General features: G+C 51.4%; 1 protein-coding gene across 3 annotated transcripts in view; it reads right to left on the reverse strand.

Annotated features, from left to right (window-relative positions):
- Nucleotides 1-933: 933 nt before the first annotated feature.
- Agpat3 (1-acylglycerol-3-phosphate O-acyltransferase 3) overlaps nt 934-23,731 on the reverse strand; it is an 83,783-nt gene continuing 60,985 nt past the window's right edge. For all 3 annotated transcript variants that reach the window (XM_021204830.2, XM_029542077.1, XM_021204831.2), the window contains 8 exons: nt 20,985-21,211; nt 18,121-18,290; nt 17,308-17,469; nt 16,182-16,335; nt 15,319-15,421; nt 10,552-10,627; nt 5,923-6,121; nt 934-5,626 (listed from right to left, as the gene is read on the reverse strand). In XM_021204830.2, the coding sequence (XP_021060489.1) occupies nt 5,538-5,626; nt 5,923-6,121; nt 10,552-10,627; nt 15,319-15,421; nt 16,182-16,335; nt 17,308-17,469; nt 18,121-18,290; nt 20,985-21,162 (1,131 nt within the window). In that variant the 5' untranslated portion in view covers nt 21,163-21,211 and the 3' untranslated portion in view covers nt 934-5,537. The remainder of the gene's footprint in view (nt 5,627-5,922; nt 6,122-10,551; nt 10,628-15,318; nt 15,422-16,181; nt 16,336-17,307; nt 17,470-18,120; nt 18,291-20,984; nt 21,212-23,731) is intronic.

Consider the following 23,731-nt stretch of genomic DNA (forward strand, 5'->3'; position numbering starts at 1 on the left):
ACACTGGCAGGCACTGCATGCTTTTCCCTAGTGTCTTAGCATCCTGAGTGCTATCTATGATGGTCATGTGATCCACTATGGTTTATGTGGTGCTGGGGATAGAACCCAGGTTAATACTAACCTGGAACCCTTTGTGAATGCTAAGCAAGACTCCACCAGCTGAGCTACAGCCCCGGCCAATTTCCGGTTTTTTTTTTTTTGTTTGTTTTTGTTTTTCAAGACAGGGTTTCTCTGTATAGCCCTGGCTGTCCTGGAACTCACTTTGTAGACCAGGTTGGCCTCGAACTCAGAAATCCACCTGCCTCTGCCTCCCAAGTGCTGGGATTAAAGGTGTGCGCCACAACGCCCGGCCCCAATTTCCTTTTTAAAGGAGAAAACAATCCTCACTGTCTCCCCAGAATGAAGGTGGCTTTACCAAAGAAGTTCAGGACATAGGCGTGCTGATTTTGAAAACCATTCACCCTCCGACAGCTTTTAATTTTTTAAAAAGATGTATCTTTCTTTGTATGAATATTTTGTCTGTATGTATGTCTCTGTGCATGCCTGGTCCCCAAGGAGGCCAGAAGCAGGCACTGGACTCCCCATGAGTTACATATGGTTATGGATGCTGGGCATCAAGCCTGGATCCTTTGGGATAGCATCAGGAGCCTTTGACTGTGGAGCCATCTCTCCAGTCTCCTCAATGGCTTTTAAAACCCAATATGGGGACTTGAGTCGCTACCATAGGCTAGCTGAATTCTCTCTCTCTGCTGCTCACTCAGAGTGGAGACCCTGGGGCCCTGGGGCAGCGCTACCAACTGAAGGGCCTCAGAGAAGAGGCAGAGACCAAGGGGTTAGAGGAGGGTGGCCCCCGAGGGACAGGAAGCACTTGAAGGCTGTCCCTCTTGGAATTCTATGCAGACCAGAAAGATAGAAAGAAAAAGAGGCAGAGAGTCACTTTCTCATATATTGTGGATATTTTATGATCCCTTGTTTCACAACAGTGTTTGTAATAAACAAGTATGATACTTATGCATTTTACCTAGAAAGTTCCACCAAGCAGGAGTGCCACACCGCCGGGGTGACCTTCTACGTGCTGTGGACAGAGAGAGCTTTGCATAGCAGTCAACACAGCCAGGCCATAGACCCAGGCCTGGGGAGTCCACTGTAGCTCCCAGCCCTGGACATCTTCCTAGAGCACAGTCCTCCATCCTTACTACAGAAAGCTTTGTGAGTAGCAAACTTGTAAAAAGAAGAGTACAAAAGGAAACGTCCTTATTAACACAGTTGCACCCTGGAGACAAAGCATCCCTTGGAGACTGCCCACAGTCCCATATGGCAATTTCTCAGTAATGGAAAAGCAACCCGGATATTTGCACCCCACCCACTGCAGCACTTGATCATTAAAGTCCATGGTTTGTGCGGCTTCCAGAAAGAGCCGTTTCCTGTAGTTATAGAACTCACTGGTACTCGGTCCAGAAGCCAGGAGGTACAGGCCTTGAGGCAAGTCATGTTTGATTGTCACAATGTTTCTACTCTGAGACAATAAATACAAGTAGAGCAGTACAGCTCTTCATTGAATCAAGTAACTCCAGTTTAATAGAATACAATTTAGTGCATTTCAGAGTCTCATTCACAGTTCTGCTTCTGTCCGAACACTTTTGCAACAGAAAGAAACCCAAAAAAGCTATGGAGAAAAAGAAACCTCCAGGTGACCTGTCAGCACAAAGTTCACAGTTTCACAGGTCGCTGTCTGTGAAGAGAGGATGCCACCATCTCTGGTAGCTCTGCAAAGTGCTCTCGTTGGTTGATTTCTGGAGTGATTTGGGAGAATATCATCTTTCCCCTGGATTAACTGATTTCAAAAGCCTGTGATAAATTCGATTCGTGTGTCCACCCTGTCAGCCAAGCAGATCACCCAAAGCCTGAACTTGCACTTTAAAATCCTGGCCCCTGTATGCAGGGATCTGGGGCGTGAATGTCAGTACCCACCTGACAGCCCCACGGCAAGACTCTGGGACAAGGCCTGAGGCAGGTCAGGGGTGCCCGAACCCAGGCCCAGGTGCCTTTGGTTTGGGGCTGGCCCATAGGCCAGAGATGTTTCTAGAAAGAAGGCAGCAGGCATCTCAGGTGCGCCATTCTAACCCTGAGCTTCATGACACTGTAGAGGGCTAGAAGCCACACCAAAATGGCTAGCACTAAGCGTCGCATGCATCTAGCTAGTGGTTTGGATTTATGTGTGGGACAAACAGTTGAGGTGCAGGCCATCAGGACTGGGAAGGCTACTTTTGGCTTGTCCTATACAGTCTCAGGCAGAGACAGGGCAACATGCAGGAAGAGCCACTTAATTCTTCCATCCTGAACCTGACACAAATTGGGGCTAACCCAGACTTTTTTCCTTGGATGGCATGAAGGCTAGGCTAGGTAGAAAAGATTCTCGGGGCAAGGTACAACAAAAGGGGAGGGAGGGGCACCCAAGGCATCTGTGAAGACACCTGCATTGTTCCTACAAGAAAGTGTTGTTACATTGTTGCCATTTGTTATCAAGAAGCCGGGAACTCATCTATTTAATCAGACTGGTTCCGTCTCTCCCCCTCCAATCCCCTCCCCCCAGGACAGGGCTTACAACATCTCAGAGATGTGCCTCAGAGATGCAGTCACTAAAGACCCACAAACAGCATGCATTTGTTTTGTTTGTTTAACCTTTGGGTTAAGAAGTCTTGTCAAAAGGAGAGTGTCCCTGATCTCTGAACTGCCCACATTCTGATCATTCAGCCTTCCTAGTGTGGTGCCCCTGCTTCTCCAGGATGGTCACCAATCAGGATGCTAACACAAAGCCCTCAGAGAGAGAAGCACAGTCCCTAGATGCTCAATATGGGTACCATGAAATGGCACAAGCAGTCAGGAGAATGGCAGCCATTGCTGAAGTTCAGCACAGCTTCAGAGAGGCCAGCATGAGGTATGTGGGTGTGGCCAGGGACCAGAGGTGGGAGACCACCTGGACAGTGGAAGGGTCTCTCGGGGAGATGGTGGGAGCCCTCACTTATCTGGCCCTTGACCCTGAGTGGGGAGGAGGCCATATCCCAGTCTGGGCTGACCTTGTGGGGGTCCCTCTCCTGGGGAGCCTGAAGCGGAGCCTGCCTAGCAGGCCAGCCCCCTCCCCCCCACCCCAGGCCACCAACCACTCCAGTTCCAGAATGCCTCTGGCTCCTAAGCCTGCTGCTTCTAGCATAGGCTCCCTGAAGACCAGCAAACGGCTTCAGCAGACACTTCAGCAGATTCCGTCCGAATCTGGGCATGACATTTGCCATGCCCATTAGTAATAGGGTGTGAAGGAAAAAGAGAAAAAGCATTATTCTGAGATTTATTAATTTAATAGAAAAATTGAAGGGGCTCTCCTCCCCCTTTTCTTTCTGAAGCAGATGAAAAGCAAAATCTGACCCCGCCCCACCCCCAAATAAGCCTACACCCACATCCTAGTGTAGTTTTTATTGCTCTCAGAAGCGCTGCATTGGATGATGAGCAGGCCTAGGAGGGCAGAGCCTGCAGCCCAGACTCCTCTGTCATTCATAGACTCAACGGTCAGCTGACCCCAAAGGCTCAGGGCTTCTGTGGGAAGCCAGAGGCATTAGTGAAGTGGTAAAGGCTCTGAGGTTGCTTTCCCCAGGGGGGAAGGGGGGAGGCAGGTGCATGCAGGGCAGGGCCCATGGGCCTGTTTCCTTCCGATTTGTGAGGGGACGGTGTGTGGGGGAAGACAGAGACCCCAAGCAGACAGAAAGACAGAAAGAAAAGCCCACCAGGGAGGGAGCAGACCCTCAGGAGCGCCCAAGATGGCTCCTAGTTGGCAGAGGCCAGGGCACTCAAGTCTTCAGCTGGAGGGGAAGAGATTCAGTGTCTCAGCTTGACTCAACCTTTCACCCTTACAAGCAGCCTTGTGTGTTGCTGTTACCCAAGAGTGACAGGAGAAACCACTCCATTGTGCATAGACCGTAGAGGCTATTAGCATCTTCTGTGAATCAGGCATGCACTTGGGGCTTCTTCTGTGAATTGGTCCCCAGCACTTGGGGCCATACAGTCAGGCCCAGGTCTGCACTCAGGCTTCTCTAGGCCTCCTTCCTCTAGTGTACCCTATAAATCTTCTCTGCCTTTACTATGAGCTCTGGTTGCAGTATGCCACCAAAAAAAAAAAAAAAAAAAAAAAAAAAAATTACCCAGATTTTCCTTGTTAGAAAACATGAATGACTTTAAAAGAGCCAGTTCCAGACAGAAGGTAAAAGCTTATGACGGTGTTTCCTGAGGACCTAGGTCTCCCAGAAACCAGGCAGGTCCTTCCTGTGCTGAGCGAGAAGGAAATGGGCCTCCAGGGCCAGCAAAGGGACCCTGGCAAGGCACCAAGTGCAGGCTGAGGTCCCCTGTTCTCTGCCAGGACGGCGTATGTCACTGAGGTGGTAAGGGGCAATGGTGGGTATGGTCAGCAGCCATGACACCTGCCTGAAGAGAGGCAGAATAGGAGGAGGACAGGGAGAAGCTGCGAGCCAGCCACAGACCTGGAGGCCTGATGGTGAGCCAGCCACAGACCTGTGCCTGTAAAAAGAGATTCTAATGCTAACAAGCACTAAAAGGGTCTGACTGAGAACAGGGAGGCCTGATGGTGACACGGCCCTCTGAAGAGTGTCCCAGGGGAGTCCCATAGGCTGGAGCCCCCCCAGGCACCACAGCTCTGAGGTGTGGGGCCCGTGTGTGGTCTTCCCATCTGGCCCTGTGCGGGATGGCAGCCTGCTGGCTACAGAGGAAGAGAGAGAGAACAATATGGAGGTGCTGTATGAACTCAAGGGTTCCATTTTCTGCAGAGTTCTCGGGAGGGCGTTCACTTTTAAAAGAGCAGTAAGGTGCTTAGACACAGCCCCCAGCGAGGCAGTGCCAATGGACGCTGCAGATGACGCTGCAGATGACGGAGGTGTGATCTTCAGTCCCCCCCCCCCGGGGGGGGGGAGGGACAAAAGGGCCAGATCCACATTCAGTGTGTGCTTATCTCTAAGAAGACTTCCTCCCTCTCCCGGGGCTGGAAGCTAAGGTGCCAAGCAGGGCAGGATGAATGCTGCAGGACAGGGGGCCAGCTGACCTGCCCCCAGGAGGCGGTGGCTGACCTGCACCCAGGGAGAGCCAGTGTTCTGGGGCGCAGGGCACAGGGTTGGGGCCAGGTTACATTCCCCAAATAACTGATAATAAACAAAAGCCTCATTCTAAGTTTAAGAAGGGAGAGCAGCCAAGGCTGCCTCTTGGAGGTGGAGTTCTGGGGGAGCGCCATGGCCCCACCACCTCCCCCAAGCCCGCCTCTGTCCCCGCAGAGGGCTGATGGGACCCTGCCGGTGCTGGCCGACCATCTTCAGCTGGCAGGCCGAGTTCTTTGCTCTTGGCTCAAGTTTTGTTAATATTAGTCACCAGTTAATAATAAAAATAGTCTCTAAGTGTCTCTTTCCCTCGCTCTTGGGTGTTCTGTTTTTAATTGAGTTAATTGGATACCGCATCAGGTTATGGGTGTTCAATCACAGCATTAATTATTCCTTTTTCTTAAGCTCTTGATTGCCATAGCTGGAGCCTTTCTCTATCTCAGTCACTCCTATCAGTCTCCGGACTCCGAAGGAAGCTTGAAAGACAAGAGAAAAGGGATTAAAGGTCAACCTCACCAGGACACCCTCACTGGCCTTGCCACCCCCACCTCACTCGCTTCCTCCCTGGGTGTGGTCACTCTAGTATAGGAAGCCACGGGAGAGTGAAAGGAGGGTAAGGTCTTCCGCAGCCACCATGCTCAGGAGCCAGGGTCACTCGGTCCCTGACCTAGGTCAGTTGCTACCTCCTGGGCCCACCACGATGAACCAAAAGTCCTGGGTATGGGTGGCCCAGTGACCCCAGAATGTGAGCGGGCACATCTGTGCTCTTTACCTGCTCCCACGAACCCCAAGAACGTCAGGATGAGGAGCGGGGATCCACTGGCAAAGACGCCCAGGACGAAGCTGAAGAGGGGTGAGAGGAGGAAGGTGGCCCAGCACAGGAAGTTCAGGAGGGTCCACGGCCTTCGGGCAGGCTTGAACTGCTCCCCTGGGAATACACCCTTCTGTTTGTACATCTCTTGCAGGGCATCCTGAGAGTCAAGGGGAGAGTACAAAGTTGAGATCCACAAGTGTGGCTCTGATTCAGGAGAAAACTCAGCAATAAAAGCCTCCTGTCCAGGGCACAGAATGAAGCAGACTGCCCCAGTGCAGGTGGGAGGAGCACTTTCTTAGAGGACCTTCAGTTGCTGTGTGACATTTGCACCCAGGAAAGGAATTAGCTAGGATCGGGCCAGCCAAGCAGGCAAAGCTGCCAGGAGTCATGACTAGCCTGGGGCTGGCTGCTGTAGACCCCGGCCTTTATCAAAGGACAGCCAAAGGGTCCTGGGCCTAGCCACAGTCCAGACCCCACTGCAAGGCTTTTTACCTCTCCTACCACAGCATCCAGGAACCAAACTCAGGACAGCAGCCTGCACGGTAAGCACTATTACCCACTGAGCCATCTTGCCAGCCCCATACCATTTCTATGTTTTTCTCTTCCTCCTCCTCCTCCTCCTCCTCCTCCTCCTCCCCTTCCTTCATCTTCCTCCTTCTTTGACACAGGCTCTCCTGCAGCTCATGTTGGTGTGGAACTTCCCACATAGTTGGTTCTGACCTTGAATTTCTGATCCTTTAGAATGCTGGAATGACAGTCATAAACTACCACCCTACTACATTTTCCTTTTGAGAGGTATACTCTCCTAGGTGAGTGTGTGTGTGTATGTGTGTGTGTGTGTGAGAGAGAGAGAGAGAGAGAGAGAGAGACTGCCTATCCACCTATATAAAACTTTAACTGACATAATTGTACATTTGTGGGTCATAGTCTCTCTCTCATAGACACACACTCGCACACACATGCACATACACACATGCACACACACACACACACAGAGGGTAATGACTGGGTGTTCACTACTTCAGACGATGACCATTTCTTTGTGTTGAGAATGATTAGAGCCCTCTCCACTGAAACATTTGAAATACATACTTGCCATCAGCCATAGTCAGTGATCCTAAGAGGGCTGAGCCATAGGACATGGCACATCTGCTGGCATCCTTAGCCTATCATTCCATCCTCCCAGCCTCCATCTACTGCTCTACCCTCTACGGCAGTATGTGCTATGTCCTGCTGCTCGCTGGCTTCACTTCTGTAGCATTCCTTCACTTCCATCCACGTTGCTCCAAATGGCAAGAGTTGGTTGATGGGGCTGGTGAGATGGCTCAGTGGGTAAGAGCACCCGACTGCTCTTCTGAAGGTCCGGAGTTCAAATCCCAGCAACCACATGGTGGCTCATAACCATCTGTAACAAGATCTGACGCCCTCTTCTGGAGTGTCTGAAGACAGCTACAGTGTACTTACATATAATAAATAAATAAATCTTAAAAAAAAAAAGTTGGTTGATTGTATAATGGCTGACAATGTTATACTGTGTGTTTATACACATCATTGTCACCATTTTTGTTTGTGTTTATTGTTTTTTTTGTTTTGTTTTGTGTTTAAGACAAGGTTTCTCTGTGTTGCCCTGGCTGTCCTGGAACTCAAATTTAGAGATCCACCTGTCTCTGCCTCCTTAGTGCTATTATTAAAGTTGCAGGCCACCGCCCAACTTCATTATAGTTTATTTATCCATCAGTGAACGGAAAGTGTGTGTGTGTGTGTGTGTGTGTGTGTGTGTGTGTGTGTGTGTGTGTGAATTTTGTTACTTTCATTAGCAACCATGGACAGCAGTGACATAATGCTGGCTGCAGCGTCTTGCGTTGGAATGCGTTTCCTTCTAACACTGCCATCAGGAGGACTTCCAGGTCTGACGGTGGCACCGCCTCAGGTGTCGCTGGTTCACTGGGAGGACTTCCTGGGAGGACTTCCAGGTCTGACAGCGGCACGGCCTCAGGCGTCACTGGTTCGCTGGGAGGACTTCCAGGTCTGACGGCGGCACCGCCTCAGGTGTCACTGGTTCGCTGGGGTTTGTCTTTCAGCTAGCTTCTGACACAGGGGAATATTAGTTTTTGGATACTGTTTTTGTTTGCTTGTTTTTTATCCTACAACTTTAGGGAACTTTTCAGTTCTAACATTCTGACAGTTTTGAGGTTTTTCTAAATATTGGACTGTGCATCTGTAAACATGGTAGTTCAACTACCCTCCTTTCCAATCTGGGCATCCTCATATTCTCCATAATTGCTCTGCTAAGACTTCTAATGCTATGCTAGATAAGGACAACCAGACAGACAGGCAGACACATGTTCTGGACTCCAGGGGAGTCCAGGTACGTAGCCTGTGCTGTGTGAGTTAAGAACCTTCTATACCTACTTTGTTGGGCAACTGTCACAGGGTGTGGTAGAGGAGATGACAAACTTTGTCCAAGATTTCAAACAGGTGAGCACAGAGCCGGTCATGCCTAGCTCGTGAATTAGCTCTCCTGCTTGTTGCTTGTGTCTTGTTTTATCAGTCTGGATCAGTTTTCTTATCTACCTATCTATCTATCTGTCTATCTATCTATCTATCTATCCATCCATCCATCTATCTATCCATCTATCTATCTCTCTCTCTCCATCTATCTATATCTATCTATCTATCTATCTATCTATCTATCTATCTATCTATCTATCTTATCCATCTCTCTTTCTTTTCTTCTTTCTTTCTTTCTTTCTTTCTTTCTTTCTTTCTTTCTTTCTTTCTGAGGTCTCACACCATGTCACTTTGGCTGTCCTGGAATGCTGGCCTTGAACCTCAAACTCAGAGATGCTTCTGCGTCTGTCGCTGTTTCTGTCTCTGCCTCTGCCTCGAGTGCTGGGATCAAAGGTATACTCCATTACGCTTGGCTCCTCCTGTTATAGCTTGTTTTAATTTTGTATGCCTTGGTGTTTTGCCTGCATGCATGTCTGTGTGTGGGGTATCAGAAGCCTTGGAATTAGAGTTTCAGACAGGTATAAGCTGCCACGTGGGTGTTAGGAATTGAACTTGGGTCCTCTGGAAGAACAGCCAGAGCTCTTAAATGCCGAGCCATCTATCTCTCCGGCCCCTAAATTAAGAATACTCTTGAGGAACATTGACATGTGGAGGGGATCTGCGCAAGGCAAGTGCTATGTACACAGTCCTCGCTTCACCGCACTGCTCTGCTGGCGGGCTGCTTCTGTTCTCCGCTTGCCCCCAACATCTTCCTGCTGCTCTTTCCATTCTTCTGCGGGTCTCCTTGTTTTCCATTCCCACTCCAGCCTGTGTCTGCTACTTCTCAGGTTTCTCCGAGGGCTTTGACAGTTGTGCTGGGTATTAGGAAGGGTTGGTTCCCTTGGGCATTATGTCTTGTGGTAGCCTGCAGCTGGTCTTCAACTTGAGTCCAGTCTAGGCAGACCCTGAGCTGTCTGCCTCTGGGGTCACCTCCCTCCAGCTGTGCATAGGTTTCCTTTGGCAGCCTGAGGGAACTCTCTGTGTACCACTTTCTAGGTTAGTGTCTCCATCTTCTGGAACTGTGTACGTGGGAGGATAGTCACCAGGGCAGCGCTCTTCAGCATGGAAGAGGAGGAGGAAGAAGAAGGGGAGGAGGAGGGGGAGGGGGAGGAGGAGGAGGGGGAGGAGGAGGGGGAGGAGGAGGAGGAAGAGGAGGAGGAGGAGGAGGAGGAGGAGGAGGAAGGGGAGGAGGAGGAAGAGGGGGAGGAGGAGGAAGAAGGGGAGGAGGAGGAGGAAGAAGGGGAGGAGGAGGAGGAGGAGGAGGAGGAGGAGGTAGGTTCGACAAGTTCGACCTTTCCCAGCTGACTCCCTGAAAGGTCCGGTCTCACAAGGAGATATGCCATCACCTTACTGCCTTGAGTGAAGTCACATCTCACCATCTGATCCCATGAAGGCTTACCACTCAAGACTTTGGGGGAACCAGCCAACACTACCAGCAGAGTGTGTAGCATCAGCACAGGCCCCTCCATCCTCATGTCTAGCTCTCCTCCCGACATGGTCTCTGGGGCTCCCTTTCTTCCTTGGGAGCTGCTCCCAGCACTGGAGGGAATTTTGTTTGCTATAGGTTTTTCTGGCCATCTGGTTTCTAGGACAATGCAGAGGACACTTATCGTCCCAGGAAGTGGGCATAGGGTAAGCATGCTCTGTGGAGTGGGAGCTGTACATGTGTGCTCAGAAGAACCCTGAGACATCTGCTGTAGGGTCCCATGACATAACGTGCTGTTGTATATCTGGGGGATACCCACAGCATAAGCAAGTGGTTATAAATCTGGGCAATGTCTGCTACACACTTAAAATTTCTTTAAGAAACACTGTGGTAAAATGTCATCAAGACAGTTTCATTTGTACACACCAGGCAGTGTACAAGGGCCCTGCACTGTTGCACACACCAGGCACCATTCTACTTCACTTTATCAGGCAGCTGAGGAAGGATCACCAGTCTTTGGCACCCAAAGGGGAACCATGTGGCTCCTTCCTTCCTTGCCAACTGTCCCAGTCTGCTTAGGAGGTGGGGCGAGGGCAAGCAGGAGCCTTTACCTTCTCCTGGTACAGCTTGTGAAGCCACTGGGCCGCGCTGGTCTCATCTGCTGGGATGTCTTCCAGGGGGAACCTCCTGTAAAGTGTAAAGTGAGCGAATGGACACCTGCCCAACCCTGGGAGGGAGCAAGTGACACAGACGAGGCCACCTGAAGCTCTCTATTCGAGCCTCATTCTTAATTTCTAAAACAAGCAGATGGCAAAGTAAGCTCTTGATAGTCATCTGACATACTAGAACCTTCTGGGCATGGCCAGGCCATCCCCCACACGAGGACTGAAAGATGCCTCTATGTCTGGGAACCCTTGTGAGCCACCTGCCTGGTAGACCATCCCTCGACTTCCCCATAGGGTGAATGCAGAGGTATTGGTCTTTCACAACACACGGACTGTTGCAGATGATCAAGGCCAAGGGTTTGTGGCATTTGACCTTGATCGTGACCTTCAATGGATTGACAGCTATGAGTGGTGGTGGCCCCACACCACATACTGAAGTTTCTGCAAATGCCACTTTCTACCGTGTAAGTAGTTATGTGATATTTGTACTAGCTGCAGAATGAAGAAAGTTATAAAGTATTGATGGAATGCATCAGTAGGAGCTGCAGGTGGGTGGGGTTACAGCAGGGCCCTCTTCTGCAGGTCTCAGAGTCTATCTGATGCCATCCTACCCTTGGGGTTAGTGGGAACTGGTGGTCTGCTAAGACTGTATTGTAAGGTCTGATAGTCACCAGGATGTTAGGTCACACAGGGTGGACAAGGGATGACTTTCAGTCACAGTAAAAATGACTGACGATCGTCTGTAGTCTGCAACTAGAATGCTACCCCAAGGAGAGCCACATTCAGGGAGATCCAGCTCGGACTCTTCCACGAGAGAATAAGTCTTTGTGTCATAAACTTTAAAAGGCTAGAACCAAGCCAGGCGCGGTTGTGCACGCCTCTAAGTCCAGCACTTGGGAGGCAGAGACCAGCCTGAGTGACAGAGTGAGTGCCAGGACATGGTAGCACATGGATTTAATCCCAGCACTTGGGATGCAGAGAGGGTCATAGCTGTCACGGTCGACATGTCAAGGTCCAGGCCACCCGAGGCTACACAGGAATCTAGACCTGTGACACAGTCCTGTGATGCTAGAACTTGGGATGTGGAGCAAGAGAATAAAGAGCTGCATATCAGCCTCGGCGACATAGCGTGCTTCATGGAAGCCCTGGCTCCAGACAGGCGGGTCCTGCTTTCCACAGGGAACTGCAGTACCTCATGATGCCCAGGAGGTGGCACAGAGCACTTGGGTTCACACAGGCTCCCAAGGACTGGGGTGATGGGGTCCTCTAATGGGACAGATTCCAAGTCCCAAGGGACATCTGACACCTTAAGCGTTCAGCTCCCTCTGCACACTGTTTGCTGGTGTGTCATGCTCCACACTCCAGTGCTCCCTCTGCACACTGTTTTCTGATGTGTCATGCTCCACACCCTCCCGCTCCCCTCATTTCACGCCCCTTGTGCTTTAAAGCTATTACTAAGTCACATTTAAACACAAGCGCTGTGAGTCTGTGTGAATGACATTAGGAGGGTGGCTGACCCAAGCAGAGTACACTAGACAAGGCTTTGCATCCAGGGTGTCGGAGCGAGGCTGACATTCTCCATCATGCCACTCAGAGCATGTGTAGTTTAAAGTTCACAAAGAGCTTCTGGAGATTTCTGTCTAGTGTTTTCAGGCTTCATTTCCTTGTGGGTAGATGGAACTAGGAATAAGGGGGGAATTGGTGAATCTAGCTCTGGTGAGGGGCATGGACAGCTACCATGGTAGCCCACAGTCTGTCCTTTCAGAAAAAAGGCCATGTGAAAGGTTCATGGAGCCAGGCAGTGGTGGCGCACGCCTTTAATCCTAGCGCTTGGGAGGCAGAAGGAGGTGTATCTCTGAGTTTGAGGCCAGCCTGGTCTATAGAGTGAGTTCCAGGACAGCCAGGGCTATATAGAGAAACCTTATCTCGAAAAAACAAAACAAAACAAAAACAAGAAAGTAAGTTCATGGGCTGAGACAAATCTGTACATTTAAAATGGAGGCCCCAAGGTGCTGTGGCTGTGTGGGCTATGCCTAGGAACCTCTCCACCACAGCACAGCACTGGTGGAGCCCAGGGCTACAGAACATGTGGCTCCACTGCGCCACTGCAGGCTCATGGCCACATCAGAGTCAAAGGTAACAGTGTCTTAGCAGATAAAATATTTATGTCTGTACCTTCCAAGGGCTCTAACCACATGCTGAGACTGCATGGGGAGAGTTTGGCACAGATGGCACACAGTCAGGGGGTGTAGTAGAAGGACACCTCCTATAGCAAGAGGACCACAAGGCTCAGACCTATTTCATGGCTCTCCTGGCACGTGTGTGTGTGTGTGTGTGTGTGTGAGAGAGAGAGAGAGAGAGAGAGAGAGAGAGAGAGAGAGAGAGAGAGAGAGAGAGAGAGAAGATGGATACATGTTAGTGGGGCCCTGCAGGCTTCCTGCTCATAGCAGCTAGAGCTTGAGCTTAGTACCCTGAACTTTCTAGGAGTACCTCTGCCATCATGAGACTAGCCAACACGCCAGCACAAAGAACAGAGGTCCCTGGGGCTATGCACATACAGGCCTGCATGCCTGTCACAGCCCTAGTTTTGTCTCCCTCAAGGGAGTGTTGGGGAGGGCCCTTGGCTGTGACTGCAGAGGTGTGCTAGATGGGAACAGCACACTTGGACAAAGTCTGTGCTCAAGAGCACATACCAACCAAGGCTTCTGCGAGCTCAAAGCTGTCTGTTGAAATGCAGCTAGCTCAACATCTCTACAGAATCAGCATATCACTGAGGAAAGGACAAAGAGAGGCCTCCCTTGTCAGAGCTGGGTGCCCATGGGGGGGCATTTCAGCTTGATGGCTGACTGAGCAGCTGGATGAGAGGGATCTGGCCACCTAGCCACAATCTGGCTCTGACCTGAGGCAGTTAAGCCAAGGACAGGGGCATGACTGGTCCCTGAGGGGGGTCTCACTTCTGGACATGGCTGGATTCTTAGTCACTGTCATCTACCTTAAAAGTTTTTCTTTTGTTCTCTTCTGTCTCTCAAAGATCATGTATTAGTATTTTGGTCTCCCAGGATCCTGATCCTACTTAGAAAAAAAGGGGGGGGGTGTCCAGTAGGAGGCCCTAGGTCATGGCTATGTCTGAGGGGTCAGCACTCTAGCCCTCCCTCTTTAGCCAACTGGCTGATGAGGTGATTGCTGTGTTCAGCCCTGCCTGTGTTCCTGACATAGCATGCTGACTCCACACTGGACCAAAGCAACAGAAACTCAATGGTGGACTCAAAGTATCAAAACCCTGAGTCTAAACAAAGTCTCTTCTTTGAAAGTTAATTATCTCAGGTAAGTGTACAGTGATAGGAAGCTAACACACCTGGCCATAGAAGCCACCTGAGGCTCAGAACAAATCACCACAGTCCCCTGGGGTTAACTTCCTTGTTGGAAGCTGAACAATATGAAGGAGAAGACCCTAGGCTTACTTGTTGACTCCAACTCAGGGTGAGTTCCCAAGACCGGATTCAGGGTCTCCGACCCCCAGTTACCTAGCTGTTTACAAAGTCAGGAGGAAACAATCAATAACCTTACTGTTTATTATTATAACTGGTCCTTGCTACTTTGTGGTTCTTCTTTTTCCTACCCTTTATCCCTCCTCCCCCACGTTATCCCTATCACTGGATAGGAGATACAAGGGAAAAGATCCCTGAATGACTAACAACTAACCCTACCTCTCGGAGTCCTAACATTTGACCCTCTGAAAGGTCCCCAGAATTCCAAACCCCACATAGTCACAGAAACTCTTTGCAGCTGGCAAAAACTATCACGCCTCTGCTAGAGCACAAGGCAAATCGTAGTCAGCTGCTGCAGACAGTTCAAAGCAGCCCCATATCCCCATACCTGGGATTAAAATGAAAACAACATACTCTTATAGTATTTGTTTTTAAAAGAACCCCAAATTCCACAATTTTCACTACAGTTTATGTCTACAACCTTATTTCTGGAAGTTTCCTCGCAGTGTAATTTGTAAACCAGTATGAGCTCAAGTCCCTCAGAAGAATCAATCCCAGGCGTGGCGTGAACAGATTTTAGATGAATCGTCTATTTCCTTGGGAGGCACAGAGATGAACATCACCTTGGCTATGGTCTTCAGCCAACACTGAGACATGGACCCTACCCACCATGTCCACCTGTAACTTTGTGTTCTAGAAGGCAGGCTGCTTCTGTGTGAGAGGTCTCAGCTGTGCCTCGGGTCCTTCCAATGGGTCCTGACTGTGGCTGCATCACAGAAGATGGCCAAGCAAGCCCACAGACATCATCACCTGGGCTCTGGAGCATAGGCAAAGCCTTCCCCAGCCAGAGCTCCCATGGATGCCCAGGCCACTATCTAGAAGTTACCAAGCCAGATCAGAGTCACCTGGTGACAAGTGCCACTCCAGCAGGGGCTCTACAGAATGTTCCATTTCACTAGCTCAAAGCAAGAGATTAAAGGTTAGAATTTAGTTAAGTTCACCAGATGTGTGACTGCTGGTCGGGGAGACCAACTGACTCTGGCCAGATTTGGGATTGAGCTTTCCTTGGGGGCATGTATGCATAGGTGTTCATGCGACTGAGAAACAGACAAGAATCAACCCTCACACTGGCCAGGGGACTCCAGGGACTGCTAGGTTGCCGTGCTGTGTCCCACACCCTCCAGAGTCTTGCAGCAGGCCACATCAAGTCCTGATAGACGCTCACCTCACACACATGTCTGCCTCATATTTCTTCCCATACAGGATCCCCAGTAGAGATGGGTTCTTGTTCCCTCTGAAGTTCAGGGTCACGTCGTAGATAGCTGCAACTGAGGGGAGGAGACAGGACCAGTGAGTGGTGGATGATGGAAAATACTCTACAGCAGTGACGTCACCACCAAACAGAAAAGCCACTTTTATACCTGGGTCTGCCCCGCCACACGGCAGAGCATGGAGCGATGATCTTCACTCCCAACTGGTTGCCAAATGCTCAGATCCTCCCTGCTGGTGGTTCCGTCCTGCCCGGGGCTCCTGGCCCCTTTCTGTGGCTCCTGTAAGCCCTTCCCGATGTCTCTGCTCTGACATTCTCCTTTATAATGTTTTGCTTTGTTCGAATCTTACTATTGGACAGTTTTCCCACTAAGTAATGTTTTATCATCCCCAAAGAGATCACAGGTCTTATAACATGCCAATCCTATTTCTGCCATTCGTCTGTGCTTCTGGTATATTTTATATTTTTATATTTTATATTCTACTTCAAAAAAAGAAAAGCAGCTTTTTTCTTTTTCTTTTTGAAACAAAGTCTCCTTTGTCCAGGCTGGCCTCAAACTATGTTTCTTAGGGAGACCTTGAATTTATGCAGCCCCAGATGATCTATCTGATCCTGACTCCATCTTCTGAGTATTGTGACTACAGGAAATTCCCCAATGCCTGGTTTATGGGGTGGCAGAACATAGGACCCCACATATTCAAGGCAAGTTCTGCACCCGCTGAGCAGTATCCCCAGCCCTTTTCAAACTTCTAGCTTCGCACAGTGGCCTAGCAGGCAGTGATGGATCCAGCTTCTCATCACAGGTCCCCGTCTCCTACCTGTCCCCCGGAGGCACTGGACTGCCGTGGTAAAGCCCTTGGTCCGGGGCAACAGGTGGTACTTGAGTGGAGGCAGCCCCTTGGAGGCAGCCACCTCCATGCTGATGCGATGCTTGGTTTCTGTGAAGCGTGTTCCTTCGCAGTACAGGAGAAACTAGGTGCAGAATGAACAGAGGGCAGGGGGAGGCCAGAGGGTTATTCCAGGACAGTGGGGATGGAACCAGAGCCCTGCCATTCAAGGCCTGTAACATTCCAGGCCTTGCCTGCCACGGCTGCATAGCACACAAGGCCGGAGGCAGAGAGAAGGAAGCACGGACTCATCCAGCGGCAAGCATGCTGTGTCATTGAGACAGTGTTTTATTTTAGGGCTGCAATCTGCACCCCAGTCACACCGAGGAGTGCAATCAGAGGAGTTTTCCTCAAAGAATTCTCCAGAAGAAGAGAAACCTGAAAGTGCCCCTGGGCAGCAGCCTTCGGCCAAAGAAGAGAAAGCATGGTCCCTGAGCAGGGTCGGGGGTGGGCAGTAAGGAGCTAGGTTTCAGAGAGTAGACAAGAAAGGGGATGAGAAACACCATGCAGGATGACTCTCCCACCGTCTGCACCCTAGGAGGGTGTGTGCCAAAGCTGGGCGTGCAGCAGCGGGGACAGGTGGAAGCTATGTCCTAGGAACAAGGCCAAGTCTGCAAAACTGGGATGGTATCGTGGGCATGTGTGTGTACAGTTTTGTGTGTGTGTGTGTGTGCGTGTGTGTGNGTGTGTGTGTGTGTGTGTGTGTTGACTAGATGTCAACCCTGGGTGAGGTTCCTCAGGCACTGCCCACCTTGTTTTTTGAGATGGGGGCTCCCAGTGGCCTGGAGCTTGCCAAATACGTTAGGCTGGCCAGCTGGTGAGCCTCAGAGGTCTACTTGCCTCTGCTTCCCCAGTGCTGGGATTATTTATATGCTCACCACAGCCTGCCTTTTCTGTTTGGGTTCTGGGGCTCAAACCCAGTTTCTTACACCTGTGTGCCAAGCACTTTACCGAATGAGCTATGTCCCTAGTGGGAGACTTTACAACTTACCACTTAGACCCTAGTACACAGGAAGACAAGCCCCTACCACCTCAGGGTACACGCAAGCACACTCACCCACATGTACTCTGGGTAGTCAGCCAAGCGCCTCAGTCCCTCTATGACGGTGTCCCGGTCTTCCTCCCACTTCCGTTTGCAGAATACGATCTCTAGGAAGTACCACGTCCAGCCGATGAGAGGCACACACAGCAGCTCCCTCTTAGCCAGCACCTTGGAGCTCTGCAGGGAGACCATGGCACCTGTCAGAGGCGGGGAGGCCCGGCCAGAAGCCCTCACACACACACACACCAGGGGCTCAAGTCTTGCTTCTCCTGGCTCAAAGCATTTGCTATAAATGGGACCCCCCAGCTTATGACTGAATGATCCTTGACTTGGTACCCCTCAAGTACACACAGGGGGCCACCCCAGAAACTACTCAAGAGCCCAACCTTGGTGTCGTGGCAGGCCTATGGTGGATAGCAGCACCTCAGTTCCTGGTCTCTTCCTGACCCCCATCTTCCTGCCATTGCTTAGGGGCTTTGGCTGCACTGAACTCCCTGGCCCTCTCAGAGTGGTTTAAATTCACCTGAGGCCACTCAGCTAACCAATCATTCAGTTAGCCTTGAGTGGGATCCTCTGGATTGTGAATGGTAGTAACAGAAATGAAGTCACAGTGAGTCTCAAGAGTAGGCAGGAATCTTCAGAGAAGACCACATGGGAAAACACCCCGCTCCCACCACCTCCATCAGCCATACTGCTCAATGAAGGGACCAAGCCAAGAAACCTCAAAGGAACAAGCCTCTAGAGTCTCAGGGACTCTGATGGCAGGTCTCCTCCTGGGGCCCCACTCTGCCATCACTCACCCAGCCCCTCCCTGACCCCATTGCTCACCCCCAGCACGCCAAACCGCTCGCACATCGTCCACCCACAAAGGAAGTCGATCTCGAAGTTGTGGTTGAGGATAACAACCACGTGCTCCTTCCCAAAGTGGTCCACGGTGGCCTGGTCGGTGAAGAGAGTGCACTCCGTGCAGGACCACCACTCCAGGAGCATGACCAGCTCTGCGGGAGGGTGGGGTCAGCACTGGGAGATGCCTGCCCAGTGCCCTGCTCCAGCCCAGCCCCGCCCCGGTTTTCCACATGTTCTGGGAGAGCAGTATCAGACCCACATCCATTTCCATTTCCACCTAGAGGGGAACTCTCTTCTAGAAGTGAGTTAGGAGGGCCCGTGTTTGTAAGCTTTCCTGAGTCACAGCTACTTTGTGTGATGGAAGCTGTGATGGCAACAAACGGAAGAAGCAGGGCCCTGCAGCTCTAAATGGTCAGGCTGCCTCAGTGTTCAGCCACCACGTCACGTGACCACTGGCTTGCTTGTGTGGGAGGCAGGCGGGAGCTGTGTCCTGAATGACCGGGAAAGAATGCCTATGGGGCCGTGCAATTCACAGTTGGAGAGCAAAGATAAGGTGGACATCAAGTGTAAGCTATGGTCCACATTCAGTCTTACCCACCCCAGGCAGGCCTACGGAAGAGCTCCTATGAGATCTACTGCTGCCCAGGAGGATGTGGGATGCCCAAGGCACAAGGAGGAGCACTGTGGTCAGGAGCTCAGAGGGCACTCAGCAGCTGACTGCTGCATCTCCACAGAATGAGGAGGGTCACTAGAACTCAGAACCCAGCCTCCACCTGCCTGCATCTCACAGGCAGATCCAGGATAAGGTGGGACCACAGCATCGCCTGGCTCCTCCGCATGGTCACCTTCATAAGGTCGGGGCCAGCAGGTTCCATGCTGAGAGCTTTGTGTGCATTTGTTCAGCGTAGAGTTTGACTATAAATGAGGTCTGGCAGGAAGCACACGAGAGCAGGCATCCTGCATGGGTACCGTGGTCTGCAGTGGGAGGACCACGGCCACGCATCTGAGGCAGGTGGACCAGGATGTAATTGCCACATGTGGGATGGTGGCAGGAAGCACTTCTGGCTCTGGCCACTGCTCCATGAGAGAGCCCGAGGGCCCCCTGAAAAGAACTGTTCCCTGGGGATGGAGCCAGGGCATGCTGCCAGCCTCAAACACAGAGGCCACAAGTAGGGTGAGGCCCTGGGCACACAGGAGTTCTCACTTAGTCCCAGGAGGGGTGTCAAATGGTGTAGCTGCTTTGGAATACTTCGGAGGTGGGGTCCTTAATGTTTCCCAAACACATTAGCATGCGGCCAGAAGGGCATCCCATATGTGTGCCCTAGAGCCATATGTGGGTCCGCACGAGAACACACACAGGGGTGGCTCTGCCATCAGAGAGTGGTGACAGTCACCATCCTCCAGTCTAGCACAGGCTATCACCCAGTCACAGGACAGAAGGAAGTCCTGAGGCCTGGGCCCCCAGAAAGTCCCCAAGGACATGCTCTTCAGTGGCCGTGCACCCCTCCCCCCACATCTCTGTTTGTGGCCAGGCTGATGTTATCAGGCGTCTCTGCCCCTCCCAGGGCGTCCTCACAAAGCCTCCTGGGGCACCGCTGACTTCCTAGCATGTCTCCCATGGTAGCTGAAGGGCTGTTTCCTTTCCCCTCCCGATTTGGTGTGTGTGCTGTTCTGGCGTTAGAGTAGCACCAGATGCGGGAGGCTACAGTTTTAGCTTTTATCTGTCAACACTGGAGTGGTCTTGCCACCAAGTCATGTTGCACGTGTGGGGTTTGTAGTTTGTTCTCTGTGCAATGGCCGTCACCTTCTGAGTCAAGCTGAGGAGGGGGATCAGGCAGACTGTAGTCACTGGTTTCTAGGTAAGGAGGGGATAAAGGTGCAGAATCCCCGTGAGATGGCACGTGCCCTCTGCTGTAGGGTGGCACACACCATCCTGTACCCCCTTCCTGGGGCACTGCTGTCCCTTCCTGCCTCTTCCACGCCTCTGCTGCACAGGCAAGTGTAAGCAGTAGTGGACTGCATACTTTTTCCCCCCACTTAGAACTGCATTTGGAAGAGGGTTCTCAGACACAGAAAGGCTACTCATTTTCTTGGTGTCTGTGTGGACACACTGAGGACGGGATATGGCCAGGGCTAGCATCCGCAAGACTACCTGGTTAGCTTTGGGACCATATAAACAAGAATGGTGAAGATGCCTGTGAGGCCTGGGCATCAGCAGAAATCTCGGACTATGTCTTTGTCCTGTGGGAACTGAGTCAAAGTGGCATCATGTAAACTGCAGGTAGCTGCACCCAGGCCAGGGCCCTCCCACGGTACATAGGCCGGGAGTAAGTGACTGTCTGTCCATGTAGATGCGGAGAAGGGTTCTTATGTATATGTGCTCTCATGCACTAGTACACTCTGATGCATAGGTAGCACTCACACACTTGTGCCTAAGGGACACCTGTTTTTACTGCACCCTGCAATGTGAAGAGGGACGTTCAGTACCGTGTGTGTGCTGGTGGCCGGGTCGCAGATCACTGAGCCTATTTTTACCTTGCTTTTGTTGGTTTGAAAGCACCCACCGTGCTGTTAGACCCTCCTTTTGTGTGAGCCACACAGCCCAATGTGGAAATATCATGTGGTTGAGCCTGGTAAAGTTACTCTGAGCACCTGTTCACATGGCCCTGGAAGGGTGTGACCTCAGGGAGCCTGAGATGCACCCTGCTCTGTTCTGGGATGGAGTGTCAGGTGTGGCCCTGTGCTTACTGCCCCTTGAGAGCCCTGGCAGGAGAAGCTTTCCCCCACCTCCATGCCCCCCGCCCCAGAAGCCCCTACACGATGCCCTTATGGGCGGGGACACTTACGGCTCCAGAGCGAGTAGGCCAGGCGGCAGTTGATGCGGCGGTATAGGTGCTTGCTGATGGGCCAGAGGGCCAGTGTGCACAGCTGGGTGAAGTTGATAATTAACCCGCTCACCACGAAGACGAAGCCAATGAGCAGGTGCACCACGAACTGGGTCTTCAGGTAGGCAAGCAGGCCCATGGTCGCTGCTCAGGGGCGGCCGCACGGTCCTTCACTGAGAACAGCCGTCCTGGCAACACAGGGTGCAGTTGTCAGTGTGTGTGGAGACAAGGCATAGGCTTGTGGTCTGGACAGCACGGGCCTCATTCAGGACATGGGTAGGAGATGAGCTGTTGTGCCTGGCTTAGAGAGAGGCTGCCCCTGGAAAGCTGAGGGACAAACACTATGCATCTCATGCAAACATCACACATGAACAACAACAACAACAACAACAACAACAACAACAACACACACACACACACACACACACAGAGTGACTTAGAGCACAGGAAGGCTGAATGAATGGCCTATTCAAGGGGCCAGCAGGAGATCTCAGTGTTGACTCTGAGGCCGGAGTCTATGCTCATGTCCCAAGGCCAGGGTCTGCAGGCCATGTACCCTGACACCTCAGGGACCTTAAAGTTCCTCCCTATACCATACAGGATCTGCATAGACCTGAATATATGAGGTGGCTGAGGGTCTCCACAGACATCACACAACACTACCCTAGCTCTAATAGCTCTGACCCAGCAGCCCCAGGGGAAACGACAGCCCTCAGCATGCCATGCTCATGTTCATGTCACAGACTCTACCCTGTGCCCCTCCCAGTGGCTTTGTGGCTTTCAAAGGAGATGCCCAGGCTCCATAGCACACCTCCGATCCCACACCCCGAGCCCCAGGGACAGACTATGATTTTCAAGATTGAACTTCAGTGAGGTCTTACATACAGTCACTATGTACTCAGCTTTGGGTGACAAGACTCAGGGACCAGACGCTGGGCAGTGGTGGCACACGCCTTTAGTCCCAGCACTTGGGAGGCAGAGGCAGGCAGATTTCTGAGTTTGAGGGCAGCCTGGTCTACAGAGTGAGTTCCGGGACAGCCAGGGCTACACAGAGAAACCCTGCCTCTTAAAAAATAATAATAAAAAAAAAAGACTCAGTGACCAGGCAGCCACTGGCACTACACAGAAGGGGCCTGGCCCCACCCAGGCCTGGCTGTGCCCACCACTGTTCTGGAAGCTTGACTTTGCTTCTTTCCCAAGGCGTAGGATGGGATGGATGGGCTGGCATCAGGCTGCTGAGCTTGGCCCTGCTGGGGTGCAACAGCAGCACTGTGCCCCCTGCTAAGTCCTCAGCTGTCCCTCTGTGATAACAACCCCCACCTGTTCGGGCTCCAGCTGTGAGGATGGCTTTTGCTGAGCGTCCCACTTGAGTGACCATTCCCTGTGCTGCACAGTAGAGGAGGCTTCCTGCTCTACCTGCTGGGGTCTGAATTAGAGAGTTTGTGCGGAACCTGTGGTGAGACTATGCCAACCTCAGTATTCTGTCCCTAGAGTGTGTTGCCACCTACCACACCCACCTCTGGTTCTCTGGTGTCCCTGGGTCTAGCTAAACCTGAAGGGGCAGATGGACTTAGCCAAATGCTAGCGTGGAGCTCAACTCAGGCCCCAAGACTATGGCTCTACTTCATAGCCCAGGACATCTCGTACAGCGTCATAGCCTCATCATCCACATAGAACTGTTTAACCACAGTGTCCCAGAAGGCCATCTGACATGTGTCTGTGCTGCAGAGCATGACCTCAGTCATCATTCTCTAGTCCCCAAACACCCCAGTGACAGACACAGGGCCTGCTTCCTCAATGCTGGCTGCACCCCATTTCCAGGACTGTTTCCTTATTGCCTTCTTTAAAATTTCAGTGCTGTCCACAGGAATGGGACTCAGCCTTCATGCCAGCTCCTGCTCTGCTCTGCTCTTGGCTACAAAGTTTCTGTTCCACCAGGGCAGGGAAGTGTGGGAAAGTCCTGCACTGAAAGACCACAGTGTTGGTCCAGGTGCCTTCAAAATAAGCCTTTTTATTTACTTTTTAAAATTTTTTTTAGGCAGGGGCTCACTATGTAGCCCAGGCTAGCCTAGGACTCATAAAGATCTTTGTCTCCCAGCAAGCTTTAAAAAGTCTTGTGTCCTCAGACCATTTCAAGTTGACACCTACATTTCAAACCCAAGTTTAAATGTGCAGAATGTATACTGGTGTGCTGGTAAATTTGACTTTTAAATGTGGAGCTTTAATCTTATAAATGCAACCACAGACCAGCCTAGACATCCCGCATCCCCATGGTTGCTTCACAGCCTCTCTGCTGGTTCCCTGGCTGTGGATTTCCACTGTGTAAAAACACTACAGGATTTTATCACCGGGCAGTACACCAAGAGTCTCTTTGGCTTGAAATGATGCTTGAGAGTGTTTTATTGATTACTGTGACCTACTGTCCCAGCAAAACTGTGGACCATTTTAGCCTCCTTTGGACACTTCTGGCACCCAGGCCCAGAGGTGAGGCATCTCAGACCTTGGAACTACACATGAACTGTCCTGTTTGTCGGGACCACCTATTTGTAAAGCTGTGATCACAACACCAGCTTGAACCCCCGGGTAGTGCAGGACATCCAGCTGTACCCTGCAGACACCTCACAGCTGCACCCTGCAGACACCTCACAGCTGCACCCTGCAGACACCTCATAGCTGCACCCTGCGGACACCTCACAGCTGCACCCTGC

The sequence above is a fragment of the Mus pahari genome, chromosome 9 (genome assembly GCF_900095145.1).
Source record: "Mus pahari chromosome 9, PAHARI_EIJ_v1.1, whole genome shotgun sequence".
In the NCBI taxonomy this organism is placed as follows: domain Eukaryota; kingdom Metazoa; phylum Chordata; class Mammalia; order Rodentia; family Muridae; genus Mus; species Mus pahari.